Below are 18,248 nucleotides of genomic sequence, written 5' to 3'. Positions count from 1 at the left end.
TGACAATTGTAACTACTGTACTTTCGAAAGTTTGTCTGCCTGAAAATGTACTGTTGTCCCAAGCATATTGCAACAAACGGTGTATTTCTATCGCTGCTCGTTTAGTTTGTATTGCCGTTTCAAATATACCGGTCATTTTTGAAACACCCTGTACATACATTCTAACATTGTCCCCACAGAGGAGAAACAATTGTAGTTCACTGAAAAATGCATTCCGCGTTATGTGGGACATGAAATTAAACATTCCCGTCATTACGATCGATCACACACAGCAGCCACTATACTTGTACGTCATAATCACCTGCATCGCCCTAAACTCCCATTAAACTATTTCTATCAGTGTAACAGTGTTCAAAGTGCACTTATTCTTGCGATAAGAACACAGTCAACATGGGTTTAGAAAACATCGTTCCTGTGAAACACAACTCGCCCTTTATTGACATGAAGTGCTGAGTGCTATTAACAAGGGATTTCAGATCGATTCCGTATTGCTAGATTTCCGGAAGGCTTTTGACACTGTACCACACAAGCGGCGTGTAGTGAAATTGCCTGTTTATGGAATATCGTCTCAGTTATGAGACTGGATTTGTGATTTCCTGTCAGAGAGGTCACAGTTCATGGAGAAAAACAGAAGTGATTTCTGGCGTTCCCCAAGATAGTGTTATAGGCTCTTTGTGGGCATTATCTATATCTATATAAACGATTTGGGAGACAATCTGAGCAGCCGTCTTCGCTTGTTTGCAGATGACGCTGTCGTTTATCGACTAATAAGGTCATCAGAAGATGGAAACAAATTGCAAAACGATTTAGAAAAGATATCTGAATCGTGCGGAAATTGGCAATTGACCGTAAATAACGAAAAGTGTGAGGTCATCTACACGAGTCCTAAAAGGAACTCGCTAAACTTCGGTTTACACGGTAAAACAGTCTAATCTAAAAGCCGTAAATTCAATACCTAGGTATTACAACTACGAACAACTTAAATTGGAAAGAACACATAGAAAACGTTGTGGTGAAGGGTAACCAAAGGCTGCGTTTTATTGGCAGGACACTTAGAAAATGTAAGAGATGTACTAAGGAGACTGCCTACACTACGCTTGTACGTAGTGTTTTGGAATACTGGTGCGCGGTGTGGGGTCCTTACCAGGTAGGACCGACGGAGTACATCGAAAAACTTCGAAGAAAGGTAGCACGTTTTATATTATCGCGAAATATGGGGGAAGAGTGTCACAGAAATGATACAGGATTTGGGCTGGAAATCGTTAAAAGAAAGGCGTTTTTCGTTTCGACGGGGTCATCTCACGAAACTCCAATCACCCACTGTCTCCTCCGAATGCGAGAATATTTTGTTGGCACCGACATAGGGAGGAACGATCACCACGATAAAATATGGGAAATCAGAGCTCGTACGGAAAGAGGTAGGTGTTCATTCTTTACGCGCGCTATACGAGATTGGAATAATAGAGGATTGTGAAGGTGGTTCGATGAACCCTCTGCCAGGCACTTAAATGTGATCTGCTGAGTATCCATTCAGATGTAGATGTACACTCCTGGAAATGGAAAAAAGAACACATTGACACCGGTGTGTCAGACCCACCATACTTGCTCCGGACACTGCGAGAGGGCTGTACAAGCAATGATCACACGCACGGCACAGCGGACACACCAGGAACCGCGGTGTTGGCCATCGAATGGCGCTAGCTGCGCAGCATTTGTGCACCGCCGCCGTCAGTGTCAGCCAGTTTGCCGTGGCATACGGAGCTCCATCGCAGTCTTTAACACTGGTAGCATGCCGCGACAGCGTGGACGTCAACCGTATGTGCAGTTGACGGACTTTGAGCGAGGGCGTATAGTGGGCATGCGGGAGGCCGGGTGGACGTACCGCCGAATTGCTCAACACGTGGGGCGTGAGGTCTCCACAGTACATCGATGTTGTCGCCAGTGGTCGGCGGAAGGTGCACGTGCCCGTCGACCTGGGACCGGACCGCAGCGACGCACGGATGCACGCCAAGACCGTAGGATCCTACGCAGTGCCGTAGGGGACCGCACCGCCACTTCCCAGCAAATTAGGGACACTGTTGCTCCTGGGGTATCGGCGAGGACCATTCGCAACCGTCTCCATGAAACTGGGCTACGGTCCCGCACACCGTTAGGCCGTCTTCCGCTCACGCCCCAACATCGTGCAGCCCGCCTCCAGTGGTGTCGCGACAGGCGTGAATGGAGGGACGAATGGAGACGTGTCGTCTTCAGCGATGAGAGTCGCTTCTGCCTCGGTGCCAATGATGGTCGTATGCGTGTTTGGCGCCGTGCAGGTGAGCGCCACAATCAGGACTGCATACGACCGAGGCACACAGGGCCAACACCCGGCATCATGGTGTGGGGAGCGATCTCCTACACTGGCCGTACACCACTGGTGATCGTCGAGGGGACACTGAATAGTGCACGGTACATCCAAACCGTCATCGAACCCATCGTTCTACCATTCCTAGACCGGCAAGGGAACTTGCTGTTCCAACAGGACAATGCACGTCCGCATGTATCCCGTGCCACCCAACGTGCTCTAGAAGGTGTAAGTCAACTACCCTGGCCAGCAAGATCTCCGGATCTGTCCCCCATTGAGCATGTTTGCGACTGGATGAAGCGTCGTCTCACGCGGTCTGCACGTCCAGCACGAACGCTGGTCCAACTGAGGCGCCAGGTGGAAATGGCATGGCAAGCCGTTCCACAGGACTACATCCAGCATCTCTACGATCGTCTCCATGGGAGAATAGCAGCCTGCATTGGTGCGAAAGGTGGATATACACTGTACTAGTGCCGACATTGTGCATGCTCTGTTGCCTGTGTCTATGTGCCTGTGGTTCTGTCAGTGTGATCATGTGATGTATCTGACCCCAGGAATGTGTCAATAAAGTTTCCCCTTCCTGGGACAATGAATTCACGGTGTTCTTATTTCAATTTCCAGGAGTGTAGAATAGCAGTAGAGCAAAGATACTACGAGAGGGGATATATCGATACGCGCTTCTAGCACCAGTCACGGTCAGCAAAGCAGCAACTCCGTAGTAATTTAAATTGAAGTAGTGAGGTGGAAGTAGAAAAAGGGCGTAAAATACACGATGGCGGGAACACGAGCCACTCACGGCTCACCAATGATGAGCGACAACTTTATGACCACCCACCTAAAAGCTGGTATGTCTACCTTCGGCAGGGATAACAGCGGCGAGTCGTCGTGGCGCAGAAGCAGCGAGGCCTCGGTTGGTCGCTGCAGAGACCTTATACCACATCTGCACACACACACACACACACACACACACACACACACACACACACACACACACACGTCACCTATTTCCTGTACATTACGGGGAGAAGAGTGATGAGTTCTGACGCCCCGTTCAATCACATCCCACAAGGGAACCTCCCCATCGCACCCCCCTCAGATTTAGTTATAAGTTGGCACAGTGGATAGGCCTTGAAAAACTGAACACAGATCAATCTAGAAAACAGGAAGAAGTTGTGTGGAACTATGAAAAAAATAAGCAAAATATACAAACTGAGTAGTCCATGCACAAGATAGGCAACATCTAGGAGAGTCTGAGCTCAGGAGCGCCATGGTGCCGGGGTTAGCGTGACTAGCTGCGGAACGAAAGGTACTTGGTTTCAGTCTTTCCTCGAGTGAAAAGTTTACTTCCTTTATTTTCGCAAAGTTATGATCTGTCCGTTCGTTCATTCACGTCTCTGTTCAGTGTAACAAGTTTAGTGCCTGTGTTTCGCGACCGCACCCCAAAACCGTGCGATTAGTAGACGAAAGGACGTGCCTTTCCAATGGGAACCGAAACATTTGATAGCAAGGTCATAGGTCAACCGATTCCTCCACAGGAAAACACGTCTGATATATTCTATACGACACTGGTGACCGCACGTGCGTCACATGACAGGAATATGTTGTCGACCCACCTAACTTGTACACTTGGCGAAGGGGTAAAAGGATTCTTCTACCTTGCCCGATTTAGGTGTTCTTGTGGATGTGACAATCACTCCCAAAAAAGTGATGAAAACATAAAAGTTTGTCACATAAACTGCAACAAATGAATGCAACGGCTTCACAGTCGCACAGTTTTCCCTGTGCTATGTCAAAACATATGTTTTTAACGTTTTCAAATTTTTCCGTGTGTACACCGTCAAATCCTGCATACGTCCAAGCAAATCTGAACATGTTCTGGAATTTTGGAGAGCGAAGTTGATTATGTGTTAGTGCCTGAACTTTGATAATTGACACAGGATCACGTAAACAATACTGCTCTCTGTACCTGTGCAGCATCGCAAGATCATAGAATCTTTTCACAAAGTATTTCACGGACGGACGGACAGATAATAACTGTCTAAAAAAAAAAAGTTTAACTTTTCACTCGAGGGAAGACTTGAACCCAGGACCGCTCGCTCCGCAGCTGCTCACGCTAACCACGGGACCACGGTGCCGCTGAGCTTACACTCTCCTTGTTGTTGCCTATTTTGCGCATGGACTACTCAGTTTTTATATTTTTTTTCGTAGTTCCACACAACTTCTTCCTTTTTCCTCGGTTGGTCTGTGTTCAGTTTTTCAAGGCCTATCCACTGTGTCAACTTATAACTAAATCTGAAGCGGGTGCGATGGGGAGGTTCCCTTGCCAGATGTGTTCGATCCGGTTCACATCTCGCGAGATTGGGGGGGGGGGGGGCAGCACACCAATAGAAACTCTTCCGCTGTGTTCCTCGAACCACCATCACACTAATGCCTTGTGACATGGTGCATTATCTTGCTGAAAAGTGCCACTGCCATCGGGAAACACGATCGCCATGAAGCGGAGTACGTGCTGTGCAACGAGGTTTACGATACTGCTTGGCCGTCTTGGTGCCTTGCACCAGCTCCACTGGACGCGTGGATGCCCACGTGAATGCTCCCCAGAGCATAATGGAGTCGCCGCCAGCTTGTCTCCGTCGCGCAGTACAGGTGTCAAGGTGGTGCCCTGCTGGAAAACTACAGATTTGCGCTCTGCCATCAGGACGATGATGAAGATATCCGAATGCATCAGACCGTGCAACGCTCTGCTGGAGCACCAATGTCTAGTGCCGATGGTCACGTGCCTACTTCAGTCACACTTACCAATACCGTGGTGTTAACTTTGGCATACGCGTGGGTCGTGGTCTGTTGAAGCCCATCGTTAGGATCGTTCGGTGCACTGTGTGTTCAGACACACTTTGGCCAGCATTCAATCTGACGTTAGTTCCGCCATTGGTTGGCCACCTGTCCTGTTTTACGAGCCTGTCCAGCCTACGATGTCGGACGTCTGTAATGAGGGGTGGCCGTCCAGACCCACGACATCTGGACGTGGCTTCACTACCTGTTGAAGATATTCGTCACAGCACTCCTCGAACACCCGACAAGTCGAGCGGTTTTCACAATGCTCGTGCCACGCCTCTGTCTGGGCCCACAGTCAAAGATGGATCGTCCACCTTCCCTATTCTACACACGCACGGCACGCCCACTGGTACTACATACAGCGTGCGTGTGTCTGACGAGCAGTCATTCCTCACCACGGGAGGCTGCTATCGCCCGGACGGGTTCACATCGATAGTAGTTCGATGATCATAATGTTCTGCGTTATGAGATGTGTATGAATGATACGAGGGTAATCCCAATAATGTCTCCTATTTTTTTACAATGCTTTACATCAGCTTACAGCTTGAACATTTAGCTATTTTTCGACATTATCACCATTTCTGTCGATGCATTTTTACATCTACATCTACATCCATACTCCGCAAGCCACCTGACGGTGTGTGGCGGAGGGTACCTTGAGTACCTCTATCGGTTCTCCCTTCTATTCCAGTCTCGTGTTGTTCGTGGAAAGAAGGATTGTCGGTATGCCTCTGTGTGGGCTCTAATGTCTCTGATTTTATCCTCATGGTCTCTCCGCGAGATATACGTAGCAGGGAGCAATATACTGCTTGACTCCTCGATGAAGGTATGTTCTCGAAACTTCAACAAAAGCCCATACCGAGCTACTGAGCGTCTCTCCTGCAGAGTCTTCCACTGGAGTTTATCTATCATCTCCGTAACGCTTTCGCGATTACTAAATGATCCTGTAACGAAGCGCGCTGCTCTCCTTTGGATCTTCTCTATCTCTTCTATCAACCCTATCTGGTACGGATCCCACACTGCTGAGCAGTATTCAAGCAGTGGGCGAACAAGCGTACTGTAACCTACTTCCTTTGTTTTCGGATTGCATTTCTTAGGATTGTTCCAATGAATGTCAGTCTGGCATCTGCTTTACCAACGATCAACTTTATATTATCATTCCATTTTAAATCACTCCTAATGCCTACTCCCAGATAATTTATGGAATTAACTGCTTCCAGTTGCTGACCTGCTATATTGTAGCTAAATGATAAGGGATCTTTCTTTCTATGTATTCGCAGCACATTACACTTGTCTACATTGAGATTCAATTGCCATTCCCTGCACCATGAGTCAATTCGTTGCAGATCATCCTGCATTTCACTACAATTTTCCATTGTTACAACCTCTCGATATACCACAGCATCATCCGCAAAAAGCCTCAGTGAACTTCCGATGTTATCCACAGACGCTGTTGCAGTTTTTGTATGTCCATGTCATACCGGCTCCCCGCCATGCTGTTCAGAAAGTTATGAACCTCTTCTTTCACCTCGTCGTCGGAGCTGAATCGCTGAGACCACAATTAACGTTGACAGGTACTGTGAGAGTCCGAAAAAATTCAAACCGACAACTGACAACCGGAGAAGAGGAATGTTGAGCAAGGCCGTACACATTCTCCATGACAACGCTCGCCCACACATGGTTCGGCAAACCGCTGCTCTCGTGCAGCAGTTTCAATGGAACATAATCACCCACCCACCCTATAGTCCTGACATGGCGCCCAGTGTCTATCACCTGCTCCCTAGGTTAAAATAACATTTGGCCGGAAAGCGACTCAGCTCCGACGACGAGGTGAAAGAAGAGGTTCATATCTTTCTGAACAGCATGGGGGCGAGCTGGTATGACATGGGCATACAAAAACTGCCACAACGTCTACAAAAATGCATCGGCAGAAATGGTGATAATGTCGAAAAATAGCTAAATGTTCAAGCTGTAAGCTGATGTAAACCATTGTAGAAATAAACAGGCCTATGTTGTTGTTGTGGTCTTCAGTCCTGAGACTAGTTTGATGCAGCTCTCCATGCTACTCTATCCTGTGCAAGCTTCTTCATCTCCCTGTACCTACTGCAGCCTACATTCTTCTGAATCTGCTTAATGTATTCATCTCTTGGTCTCCCTCTACGATTTTTACCCTCCACGCTGCCCTCCATTACTAAATTGGTCATCCCTTGATGCCTCAGAACATGTCCTACCAACCGATCCCTTCTTCTAGTCAAGTTGTGCCACAAAATCCTCCTCTCCCCAATTCTATTCAATACCTCCTCATTAGTTATGTGATCAACCCATCTAATCTTCAGCATTCTTCTGCAGCACCACATTTCGAAAGCTTCTATTCTCTTCTTGTTCGAACTATTTATTGTCCAAGTTTCACTTCCATACATGGCCACACTCCATACAAATACTTTCAGAAATGACTTCCTCACACTTACATCTATACTCGATGTTAACATACGTATTTCTCTTCTTCAGAAACGCTTTCCTTGCCATTGCCTGTCTACATTTTACATCCTCTCTACTTCGACCATCATCAGTTATTTTACTCCCTAAATAGCAAAACTCCTTTACTACTTTAAGTGTCTCATTTCATAATCTAATTCCCTCAGCATCACCCGATTTAATTGGACTACATTGCATTATCCTCGTTTTCATTTTGTTGATGTTCATCTTATACCCTCCTTTCAAGACACTATCCATTCCGTTCAACTGCTCTTCCAAGTCCTTTGCTGTCTCTGACAGAATTACAATGTCATCGGCGAACCTCAAAGTTTTTATTTCTTCTCCATGGAGTTTAATACCTACTCCGAATTTTTCTTTTGTTTCTTTTACTGCGTACTCAATATACAGATTGAATAACATCGGGGAGAGGCTACAACCCTGTCTCACTCCCATCCCAACCACTGCTTCCCTTTGATGTCCCTCGACTCTTATAACTGCCATCTGGTTTCTGTACAAATTGTAAATAGCGTTTCGCTCCCTGTATTTTACCCCTGCCACCTTCAGAATTTGGAAGGGAGTATTCCAGTCAACATTGTCAAAAGCTTTCTCTATATCTATAAATGGTACAAACGTAGGTTTGCCTTTCTTTAATCTTTCTTCTAAGATAAGTCGTAGGATCAGTATTGCCTCACGTGTTCCAAGATTTCTACGGAATCCAAACTGATCTTCCCCGAGGTCGGCTTCTACCAGTTTTTCCATTCGTCTGTAAAGAGTTCGCGTTAGTATTTAGGAGCTGTGACTTATTAAACTAATAGTTCGGTAATTTTCACATCTGTCAACACCTGCTTTCTTTGGGATTGGAATTATTATATTCTTCCTGAAGTCTGAGGGAATTTCGCCTGTCTTATACATCTTGCTCACCAGATGGTAGAGTTTTGTCAGGTCTGGCTCTCCCAAGGCTGTCAGTAGTTCTAATGGAATATTGTTACTCCGGGCCTTGTTTCGACTCAGGACTTTCAGTGCTCTGTCAAACTCTTCACGCACTATCATATCTCCCATTTCATCTTCATTTACATCCATTTCCATAATATTGTCCTCAAGAACATCGCCCTTGCATAGACCCTCTATATACTCCTTCCACCTTTCTGCTTTCCCTTTTTTGCTTAGAACTGGGTTTTCATGTCAGTTCTTGATATTCATACAATTGGTTCTCTTTTCTCCAAAGATCTCTTTAATTTTCCTGTAGGCAGTATCTATCTTACCCCTCGTGAGATAAGCCTCTACATCCTTACATTTGTCCTCTATGTACTTATAAAAATAGGAGACCTTACTTTTGGGATTACCCTCGTATCAGGTGTGTCGTGTTCAGAGGGATGGAAGCCTTTGGGTGTTTCGACATGGGTGCAAATCGTGTGGGGGGGGGGGGGGGGGAAGGAACGGGAGAGGGAGCTTTGTGTGGTGATTTCGTGATGGGTGTTGGTGGGGGGGAGGGTGACCTGAGAGGCGTTGGTGCGAGGGTTGAGCGTTGGCATGTGATTGACGGAAATGAGGGCAGGGGCAGTAAAAGCTAGAGGAAGAGAGTAAATCACGATACAGCAATAGGCTATTGTTCATATTGCATTCCCAAGTGGCTAAGGCTCTCTCTCTCTCTCTCTCTCTCTCTCTCTCTCTCTCTCTCTCTCTCTCTCTGCAGCAACGGGTGGTGAAGTGCTACCCCCATCGCAGCGCGTGTTCTCTCTCTACAGGGTGAAAAGTATTTGAACTGGCAAACTCTGGGAGGTTTTAGGGGACATCAAAACAAATATTTTTCCATAATGTCATCTTTTCCTATGAGGGGTATTTAAACCGGTAGAGGAATATTTCTCTGGCGGCAAATTAATTAAACCAACAAACACTTTTCCATTTTTTATGACCGAGAGACAACACATTAAGACAACCCAATTTCAATTACGGTAGATTTTCAGAAATGCCTCCATTCACACGTAAGCAAAAGTTACACCGTCGGATCACGTTCTGTCTGACACGGGCAAAAACCCCAGGAGTATCCAGAGTTGTTCCTGCTTCTGCTACTATCCGGGCAACCAGATCCTCTTCTGACGCAACAGGTTGCGCATCGCTCCCCATACAAAAAAGTCCAGAGGGGACATATCTGGGAATCGAGCAGGCCGTGGTACAGGAACACCTCTGCCAATCCACGTTTCTGGGAACCGTCGGTCCAGGAATCGACGCACACGACGAGTGAAATGTGCCGGCGTCCCGTCATGTTGGAACCACATGCGCTGTCTTGTAGGGAGCGGGACGTCTTCCAGCAATTCTGCCAATGCTCTGGCGAGAAAATTGTAATAGTGCCTGCCATTTAATGGCCTAGGTAGCAGATACAGCCCAATTAAACAATACCCAACAACACCGACCCAGACATTAATGAAGAACCGCACTTGATGATCGCTAGTAACTGTGGCATGTGGGCTGTCCTCACTCCACACATGTGAATTCTGCATGTTGAAGACTCCATCAAGCCCGAAGGTTGCTTCCTCGGTAAACAACACAGAGGATGGAAATGTAGGATGCATTTCACACTGTTTCAGGTACCATTGCGAAAACTGTGCTCTTGGTGGATAATCAACTGCTTCCAGGCTATGGAAACGCTGTAAGTGAAATGGACGTAACAATTGCTCTCGAAAGACTGTTCTTACATTGGTCTGATTGGTCCACATGTTACGTGGAATTGCACGAGTGCTGATTCAAGGATCCCGCTCCACATGCTGCGAGACAGCTTCCTCAAATTGCAGTGTTCTTACCGTGCGACGGCATCCCTGTCCAGGTAATCTGCTAAATGACCCGGTCTCACGCAGACGTTGGTACACAGCAGCAAAGGTCGTATGATGCGAGATACGGCGATTAGGATATTGTTGTTGATAAACCCGCAGTGCAGCTCTGGCGCTGTGGTGCGCTACGTAGTACGCACCAACCATATCAGTGTACTCACTCCAGGTGTATCGCTCCATTATAGTTGAATTCATTTATTTTGGCGGTTCGCGTATGCCCGCCCAGACGCGGGCGATTGCTGCTTTGCCAGTTGTACGCCCCAAGAGAAGCGGCGACGTAGTATAGTTCGCGAACTTATTTTTAGGGGGGAGCGCGCAGTTTATGAAGTAAAGCCACCACAGTCGCATTAACCCTTTCGCTGCTACAGAGACGTGCTCCCCGCATTCCGCGCTCTGCGCGATTTTGTCATCACTGCACTGCTCGCCTGTGCAGACACACGGTGTTCCCACTGCTTTGACACTTATCATCCGATTTCTCAAAGACTATTTGGCCCAAAAATATGATTTTTACACATCTTTTTGACTGATACCTTCCCCCCATAAGTGACTTAATTTTGTTTCGATGTTAAACGCAGTTATTGTACAGCATTAGATGTAATAAACCATTGCACGAAATTTTGAAGAGTTTTGCAGAGGTAAAAGTCCATAGCGTATACTTTCCGTATGGTCGATTTTAGTTGCCACTAGAAATTTCAAAAAATTACATTTAAACGAATAAAATTCATGAAGTAAGACACTTTGATATTGTTTTTAAAATAAAGAAAATATGAAGCACTGATCAAGGTTTGAACTCCGATCCTTTCATTTAGCAACCAAACACTTTAACCACTACACTAACGCAGCTCGTCATTTAATGATTCTCCCGGAGGACTTTAAAATATCATGCAAAATACTGACAAACACTGTTGGTATGATTATGAATTATTCACGTTTCGTCGAAGTACAATAGGAAATAAACAATTAGCGCTGTTCTTTATTGCGAAAAAACGGTTAGTGAGAATGATACAAACACCTTTCCTTGCTATCGCCTGAATTAGGAGGCTTACTTCTTGTTTGGTTTAATTAATTAATAGAATATGAAGCAACTGGTATAAAGAATGCTTTTTCCAAACTTTCTATAAAAGAAAGTCTGCTATCAAGACATTGCTTTTGTTCAATTACTTTATATATGACTGAACGCTTCTAAAACTGAAGACTCGTCTGTGCTCTGCACTGCAGTCGAGCTCTGAGCTCTGGCAACGTCGTTCTCTGTTCATTGGCTGACTGTGTTTTGTGACGTCAGATGCGCAGAACGAACCTAAACTCGGCCGCCGTCGTAAATGACGCACACTTTAGTAAACTGAGACAATACCCTACTACACTGGTGGACAGCAGCTGCCTACAACTGAAGAGCGTAATACGGTCTCCACCGCTTTAAATAATCCTCATAGGAAAAAATGACATTAGAGAAAAATATTTGTTTTGATGTCCCCTATTACCTCCCAGAGTTTCTCGGTTTAAATACTTCTCACCCTGTATGGCATTGCCCTTACGAGCGGTATGCCCTCATCTAGAATCCAGTTTGCAGCACTGTTTTAATTTCTTACAAAGAGTTGACTTATCGAGGTGTTGTGTACATGGTACCGTGTAGTCAGCGCGTACACATCTTTCCCACTAGAGCGCGCCCCGCTAAGCACAACAGCGCAGGCGCAGCGCTCGTCCGTCTCCGCACTACGAGATGGCGCTGCCTTAGAGACGGACCAAATTCTGCTTCCGCCGATCCGCGTATTAATATGTAACGCAGCCAATGAGATTGCTGCTAACGTAGAACCTTTTCTCCTCCCGGATCACACTCGCGCAGTGATACCTGAATGCGCGAGGTATTATGAGTGTACAGACCTCCGATTAGTCAGTCTGCATTAGTCTGCATTTGTCTGTACCTAATAATATTATGATATTCCTGTACATAGCCATGAAGATAAATGTATAGACACTTTGTCAAGTATCAGAGATATGTGAGAATAAGATTAACGTACCAAGATCAAAGGAACTTCATATTGTCCATTGTAAACAGCATCCAGAATCAAGTTACGTAATATCTATGCCTTTTTATTATTTTAATAAATGTGTGTGAAAATTAATCAAGGTATGTTTAAAGTTGGTCACTGTCAATCTGCTACTGTAAGCGTGCAAGTGGCATTTCTATCGTCTGACCTAAGGGCAGAAGATAAACACGCCACGATAAGACCACGAGACATATTGCTGACACTCGCCTACTTCGTTAGAGCAACAAGTCAAATAATCTGATGGTGTGTCTACCGAAGGTCTTACAGTACGCACGCCACAGATATCCCCTACAACCTTCCAGAGTTTGCCGGTTTAAATACTTTTCACCCTGTATGGCATTGCCCTTACGAGGGGTATGTCCTCATCTAGAATCCAGTTTGCACCACGGTTTTGATTTCTTACAAAGAGCTGACGTATCGATGGGTGTGTCGTACAGTACCCTGCAGCCGTTCTGTGTACCCCCGTGTAGTGACCGGTGGCCGCGTGCTGGTGTGTGTTGGCAGCTACATGGGGGACGTGACGACTCCGGAGGAGAGGACGCTGCGCATCGGCGTCGTCAACGTGTGCCTCATGCTGGGCGTCCCCATCGGCATGGCGCTGTCCGGGGTCCTGCTCAGGGCCATCGGCTTCTACGGCGTCTTCCTCACCTCCGCCTGCATCTACACCTCCAGCATCACCTACGGATTCTTCTTCATACACGACAAGGTCAGCCGCCACTGTCTGCACCAGTTAGCACTGAACATCTGATACGCTCGTACATGACTGACACACACGGTGGTTACGGTTACTACAAGCCACACCACAAGTTCGGAAACGAGGCCAAATTTCTAGTAGTTTACTGTCGAGTTGAGATTTTCACAAATGTTTTATTCGTCTCTTACAGAAACTGGCAGCACGGCAATAAACAGCCTTCTAAACACGCCGCCAACGGCAATCAAGTAATTTATAGCAATACAACAATTTAAAAAAATTAAACAACATTAGTAAAAATGGCTACATACCAGAACCCAGGTAGACAGAGAAAGTTATGTTGAAGAAAGAAACAAAGCCAAACAGATAATTGCAGCATCCAAGAAGAAATCGTGGGAAGACTTTGGAAACAGGTTGGAGACTATGGGTCAAGCTGCTGGAAAACCATTCTGGAGTGTAATTAGCAGTCTTCGAAAGGGAGGTAAGAAGGAAATGACAAGTATTTTGGACAGGTCAGAAAAACTGCTGGTGAATCCTGTGGATGCCTTGGGCAGATGGAGGGAATATTTTGAAGAGTTGCTCAATGTAGGTGAAAATGCGATCAGTCATGTTTCAGATTTCGAGGTAGAACGGGATAGGAATGATGATGGAAATAGGATCACATTTGAGGAAGTGGAAAAAATGGTCAATAGATTGCAGTGCAATAAAGCGGCTGGGGTGGATGAAATTAAGTCGGAACTCATCAAATACAGTGGAATGTCAGGTCTTAAATGGCTACACAGGATAATTGAAATGGCCTGGGAGTCGGGACAGGTTCCATCAGACTGGACAAAAGCAGTAATCACACCAATCTTTAAACATGGAAACAGAAAAGATTGTAACAACTACAGAGGTATCTCTTTAATCAGCGTTGTGAGTAAAATCTTCTCAGGAATTGTTGAAAGGAAAGTGCGAGTATTAGTTGAGGACCAATTGGATGAAAATCAGTGTGGGTTTAGGCCTCTTAGAGGTTGTCAGCTTACGGCAAATAATGGAGAAGTGTTATGAGTGGAACAGGGAATTGTATCTATGCTTTATAGATCTAGAAAAGGCATATGACCGGGTTCCTAGGAGGAAGTTATTGTCTGTTCTACAAGATTATGGAATAGGAGGCAAACTTTTGCAAGCAATTAAAGGTCTTTACATGGATAGTCAGGCAGCAGTTAGAGTTGACGGTAAACTGAGTTCATGGTTCAGAGTAGTTTCAGGGGTAAGACAAGGCTGCAACCCGTCTCCACTGTTGTTCATATTATTTATGGATCATATGTTGAAAACAATAGACTGGCTGGCTGAGATTAAGATATGTGAACACAAAATAAGCAGTCTTGCATATGCGGATGACTTAGTTGTGATGGCAGATTCGATTGGAAGTTTGCAAAGTAATATTTCAGAGCTAGATCAGAAATGTAAGGACTATGGTATGAAGATTAGTATCTCCAAAACGAAAGTAATGTCAGTGGGAAAGAAATATAAACGGATTGAGTGCCAAATAGGAGGAACAAAGTTAGAACAGGTGGACGGTTTCAAGTACTTAGGATGCATATTCTCACAGGATGGCAACATAGTGAAAGAACTCCCAGGACATTTCAAGTATCCTGTTGTAACCTCCCCACAAAATAAAAAAAAATAATAGTATGAATAAGATTCTAATTTAGTGTAACCTCAAAACAAAATTCTTTCACAGTGTAACCTCCCCACAAAATTCGTTCCCATTTATAACCTCCCTACAGAAATTCATTCACATTTAACCTCCACACAAAATTCTTTCTGATTTAATCTAAGCTCAAAATTCATTCACATTTAGCGTAACCTCACAACAGAAAAATTCCTAAACCTCTCAACAGTAAAAATTATAATTATGTCGTTCACATTCTGTGTAACGTCCCAATAAAAAAATAAATTCAGTAACCTGGTAATAAAACAATGTAACTAACCTCTCAATTAAATTATCGCTCACTTATGATTTTTCAATAATTCACTGTGAATTTAACCTGGTAAATTTTGGACGACAGCAGTGCTGCGTCATGGCCCTGAAAGATCATTCTGAATAAAAAAAAAGAAAATTTCCTACCTGAATGAAGTCGCCGGCTATATCTGCTCTTACAATAAATTTTTCCGGCACAGCTCTGTACAATGCTGGCCGACCTATCTGTCATTTATGAAAGGAAGCAACTGATTTTTCGATTGCAATAATCGGAATGATCATGGATGGGAGAAATTCGTAAATTCTTTAAATTGAAATTGTTGTGGCGTAGTAAGACAACCACGCCACTTGGAAGTAGCCGAAAGGCACGCGTTAACTCACGCAGGCTAGTAGATAGGTCTGAAACAGGATACGTAATGAATGCTATGAAGAAAAGTACGTAGCTCCTGGAATACTTAACTTTAATCCATCCTTGTGGTACATCGCTCTTGACGATACAAGTGAGACACTTTAGATACAAGCTATGTAATGCTAATGGCGCCTTGCTAGGTCGTAGCCATTGACTTAGCTGAAGGCTATTCTAACTATCTGCTCTGCAAATGAGCGAGGCTTCGTCAGTGTGCATCGCTAGCAACGTCGTCGTACAACTGGGGCGAGTGCTAGTCCGTCTCTCGAGACCTGCCGTGTGGTGGCGCTCGGTCTGCGATCACTGACAGTGGCGACACGCGGGTCCGACGTGTACTAATGGACCGCGGCCGATTTAAAGCTACCACCTAGCAAATGTGGTGTCTGGCGGTGACACCACAGAAATGAATGGTTGTTAAAAGTCACTTTTTATGAGGAGGATTATTATTACGAGAGTTTTAAAACATTTACATGGGACTTGAGATAACATTACTACATACGCGCGAGGCTGCTTTTTACCTTATACATTAATACTCAGGCTCCGACATCGCTGCACCGCGACCGGGCCAGCCAACACGATACACCAGACCAGACCAGAGCAGACTCCAGACTAGCAACAACTTACTGCTACAGCTACACAGTTCCTACTGCAGTCAACACTGCTCTCTGGTCAGAGATTTTGCATATCGCAGGCAGCGCATGAGCAATACATCGAAATTACATCTGCTCGGACCTCTTACACTGTGTAGCCATTTAAGACCTGACATTCCACTGTATTTGAATGTCAGATCTTAAATGGTTACACAGGATAATTGAAATGGCGTGGGAGTCGGGACAGGTTCCATCAGACTGGACAAAAGCAGTAATCACAACAATCTTTAAACATGGAAACAGAAAAGATTGTAACAACTACAGATGTATCTCTTTAATCAGCGTTGTGGGTAAACTCTTCTCAGGTATTGTTGAAAGGAAAGTGCGAGTATTAGTTGTGGACCAATTGGAAGAAAATCAGTGTGGGTTTAGGCCTCTTAGAGGTTGTCAGGACCAGATCTTCAGCTTACGGCAAATAATGGAGAAGTGTTATGAGTGGAACAGGGAATTGTATCTATGCTTTATAGATCTAGAAAAGGCATATGACCGGGTTCCTAGGAGGAAGTTATTGTCTGTTCTACGAGATTATGGAATAGGAGGCAAACTTTTGCAAGGAATTAAAGGTCTTTACATGGATAGTCAGGCAGCAGAGTTGACGGTAAATTGAGTTCATGGTTTAGAGTAGTTTCAAGGGTGAGACAAGGCTGCAACCTGTCTCCACTGTTGTTCATATTATTTATGGAACATATGTTGAAAACAATAGACTGGCTGGGTGAGATTAAGATATGTGAACACAAAATAAGCAGTCTTGCATATGCGGATGACTTAGTTGTGATGGCAGATTTGATTAAAAGTTTGCAGAGTAATATTTCAGAGCTAGATCAGAAATGTAAAGACTATGGTATGAAGATTAGCATCTCCGAAACGAAAGTAATGTCAGTGGGAAAGAGATATAAACGGATTGAGTGCCAAATAGGAGGAACAAAGTTAGAACAGGTGCACGGTTTCAAGTACTTAGGGTGCATATTCTCACAGGATGGCAACATAGTGAAAGAACTGGAAGCGAGGTGTAGCAAAGCCAATGCAGTGAGCCCTCAGCTACGATCTACTCTCTTCTGCAAGAAGGAAGTCGGTACCAAGACTAAGTTATCTGTGCACCGTTCAATCTTTCGACCAACTTTGTTGTATGGGAGCGAAAGCTGGGTGGATTCAGGTTACCTTATCAATAAGGTTGAGGTTACGGATATGAAAGTAGCTAGGATGGGTGCAGGTACTAGTAGATGGGAACAATGGCAGGAGGGTGTCCACAATGAGGAAATCAAAGAAAAACTGGGAATGAACTCTATAGATGTAGCAGTCAGGTCGAACAGGCTTAGATGGTGGGGTCATGTTACACGCATGGGAGAAGCAAGGTTACCCAAGGGACTCATGGGTTCAGCAGTAGAGGGTAGGAGGAGTCGGGGCAGACCAAGGAGAAGGTACCTGGATTCGGTTAAGAATGATTTTGAAGTAATAGGTTTAACATCAGAAGAGGCACCAATGTTAGCACTGAATAGGGGATCATGGAGGAATTTTATAAGGGGGGCTATGCTCCAGACTGAACGCTGAAAGGCATAATCAGTCTTAAATGATGATGATGATGATGATGATGATGATGATGATGATGATGATGAGTAAACAGGCTACTAAATACAGAACTTTGTTAATAAAGTACGGTGAGGTAGTGAAGCTTCCAACACCGCCATTAAAAAAAATTAAACGGGTCTCAGCACACACACGATTAATGGCAATAAAAGAATTTACGAACTTGGAGGAATTTAAAAAAAAATTAAACAAAAGTGCCCTGGAATATCATTAGAACATAACAGATACGACCGAGCCGTGTAAGGCAGCCACAAATCACCCACTCAGGGATGCTCCGGCTAGACAGAATACTGACCAATTTAAATACGCCTGTAAAGACAATTGCCACTCTCAGGCTGGTCACTGCACCGACTTTTAGCCAGCGAAAACTTGTTATAAGATGGCTTAACTTGCTGACAGAATTAGAGCTAACCTCGTGCAAGGAAACATTACA

At 44.9% G+C, this 18,248-nt stretch overlaps 1 protein-coding gene across 1 annotated transcript in view; it reads left to right on the top strand.

Annotated features, from left to right (window-relative positions):
• Positions 1-18,248, top strand: part of LOC126215237 (solute carrier family 46 member 3-like) — a 366,563-nt gene that overhangs the window by 100,135 nt on the left and 248,180 nt on the right. Inside the window, exon 2 of the mRNA XM_049941901.1 lies at positions 13,026-13,227. Coding sequence (XP_049797858.1) covers positions 13,026-13,227 — 202 coding nt within the window. The remainder of the gene's footprint in view (positions 1-13,025; positions 13,228-18,248) is intronic.

Source organism: Schistocerca nitens, chromosome 12 (assembly GCF_023898315.1).
Source record: "Schistocerca nitens isolate TAMUIC-IGC-003100 chromosome 12, iqSchNite1.1, whole genome shotgun sequence".
NCBI lineage: Eukaryota > Metazoa > Arthropoda > Insecta > Orthoptera > Acrididae > Schistocerca > Schistocerca nitens.
The sequence above is the reverse complement of the archived record's forward strand: the minus strand, read 5'-3'. Positions and strand labels throughout refer to the sequence as shown.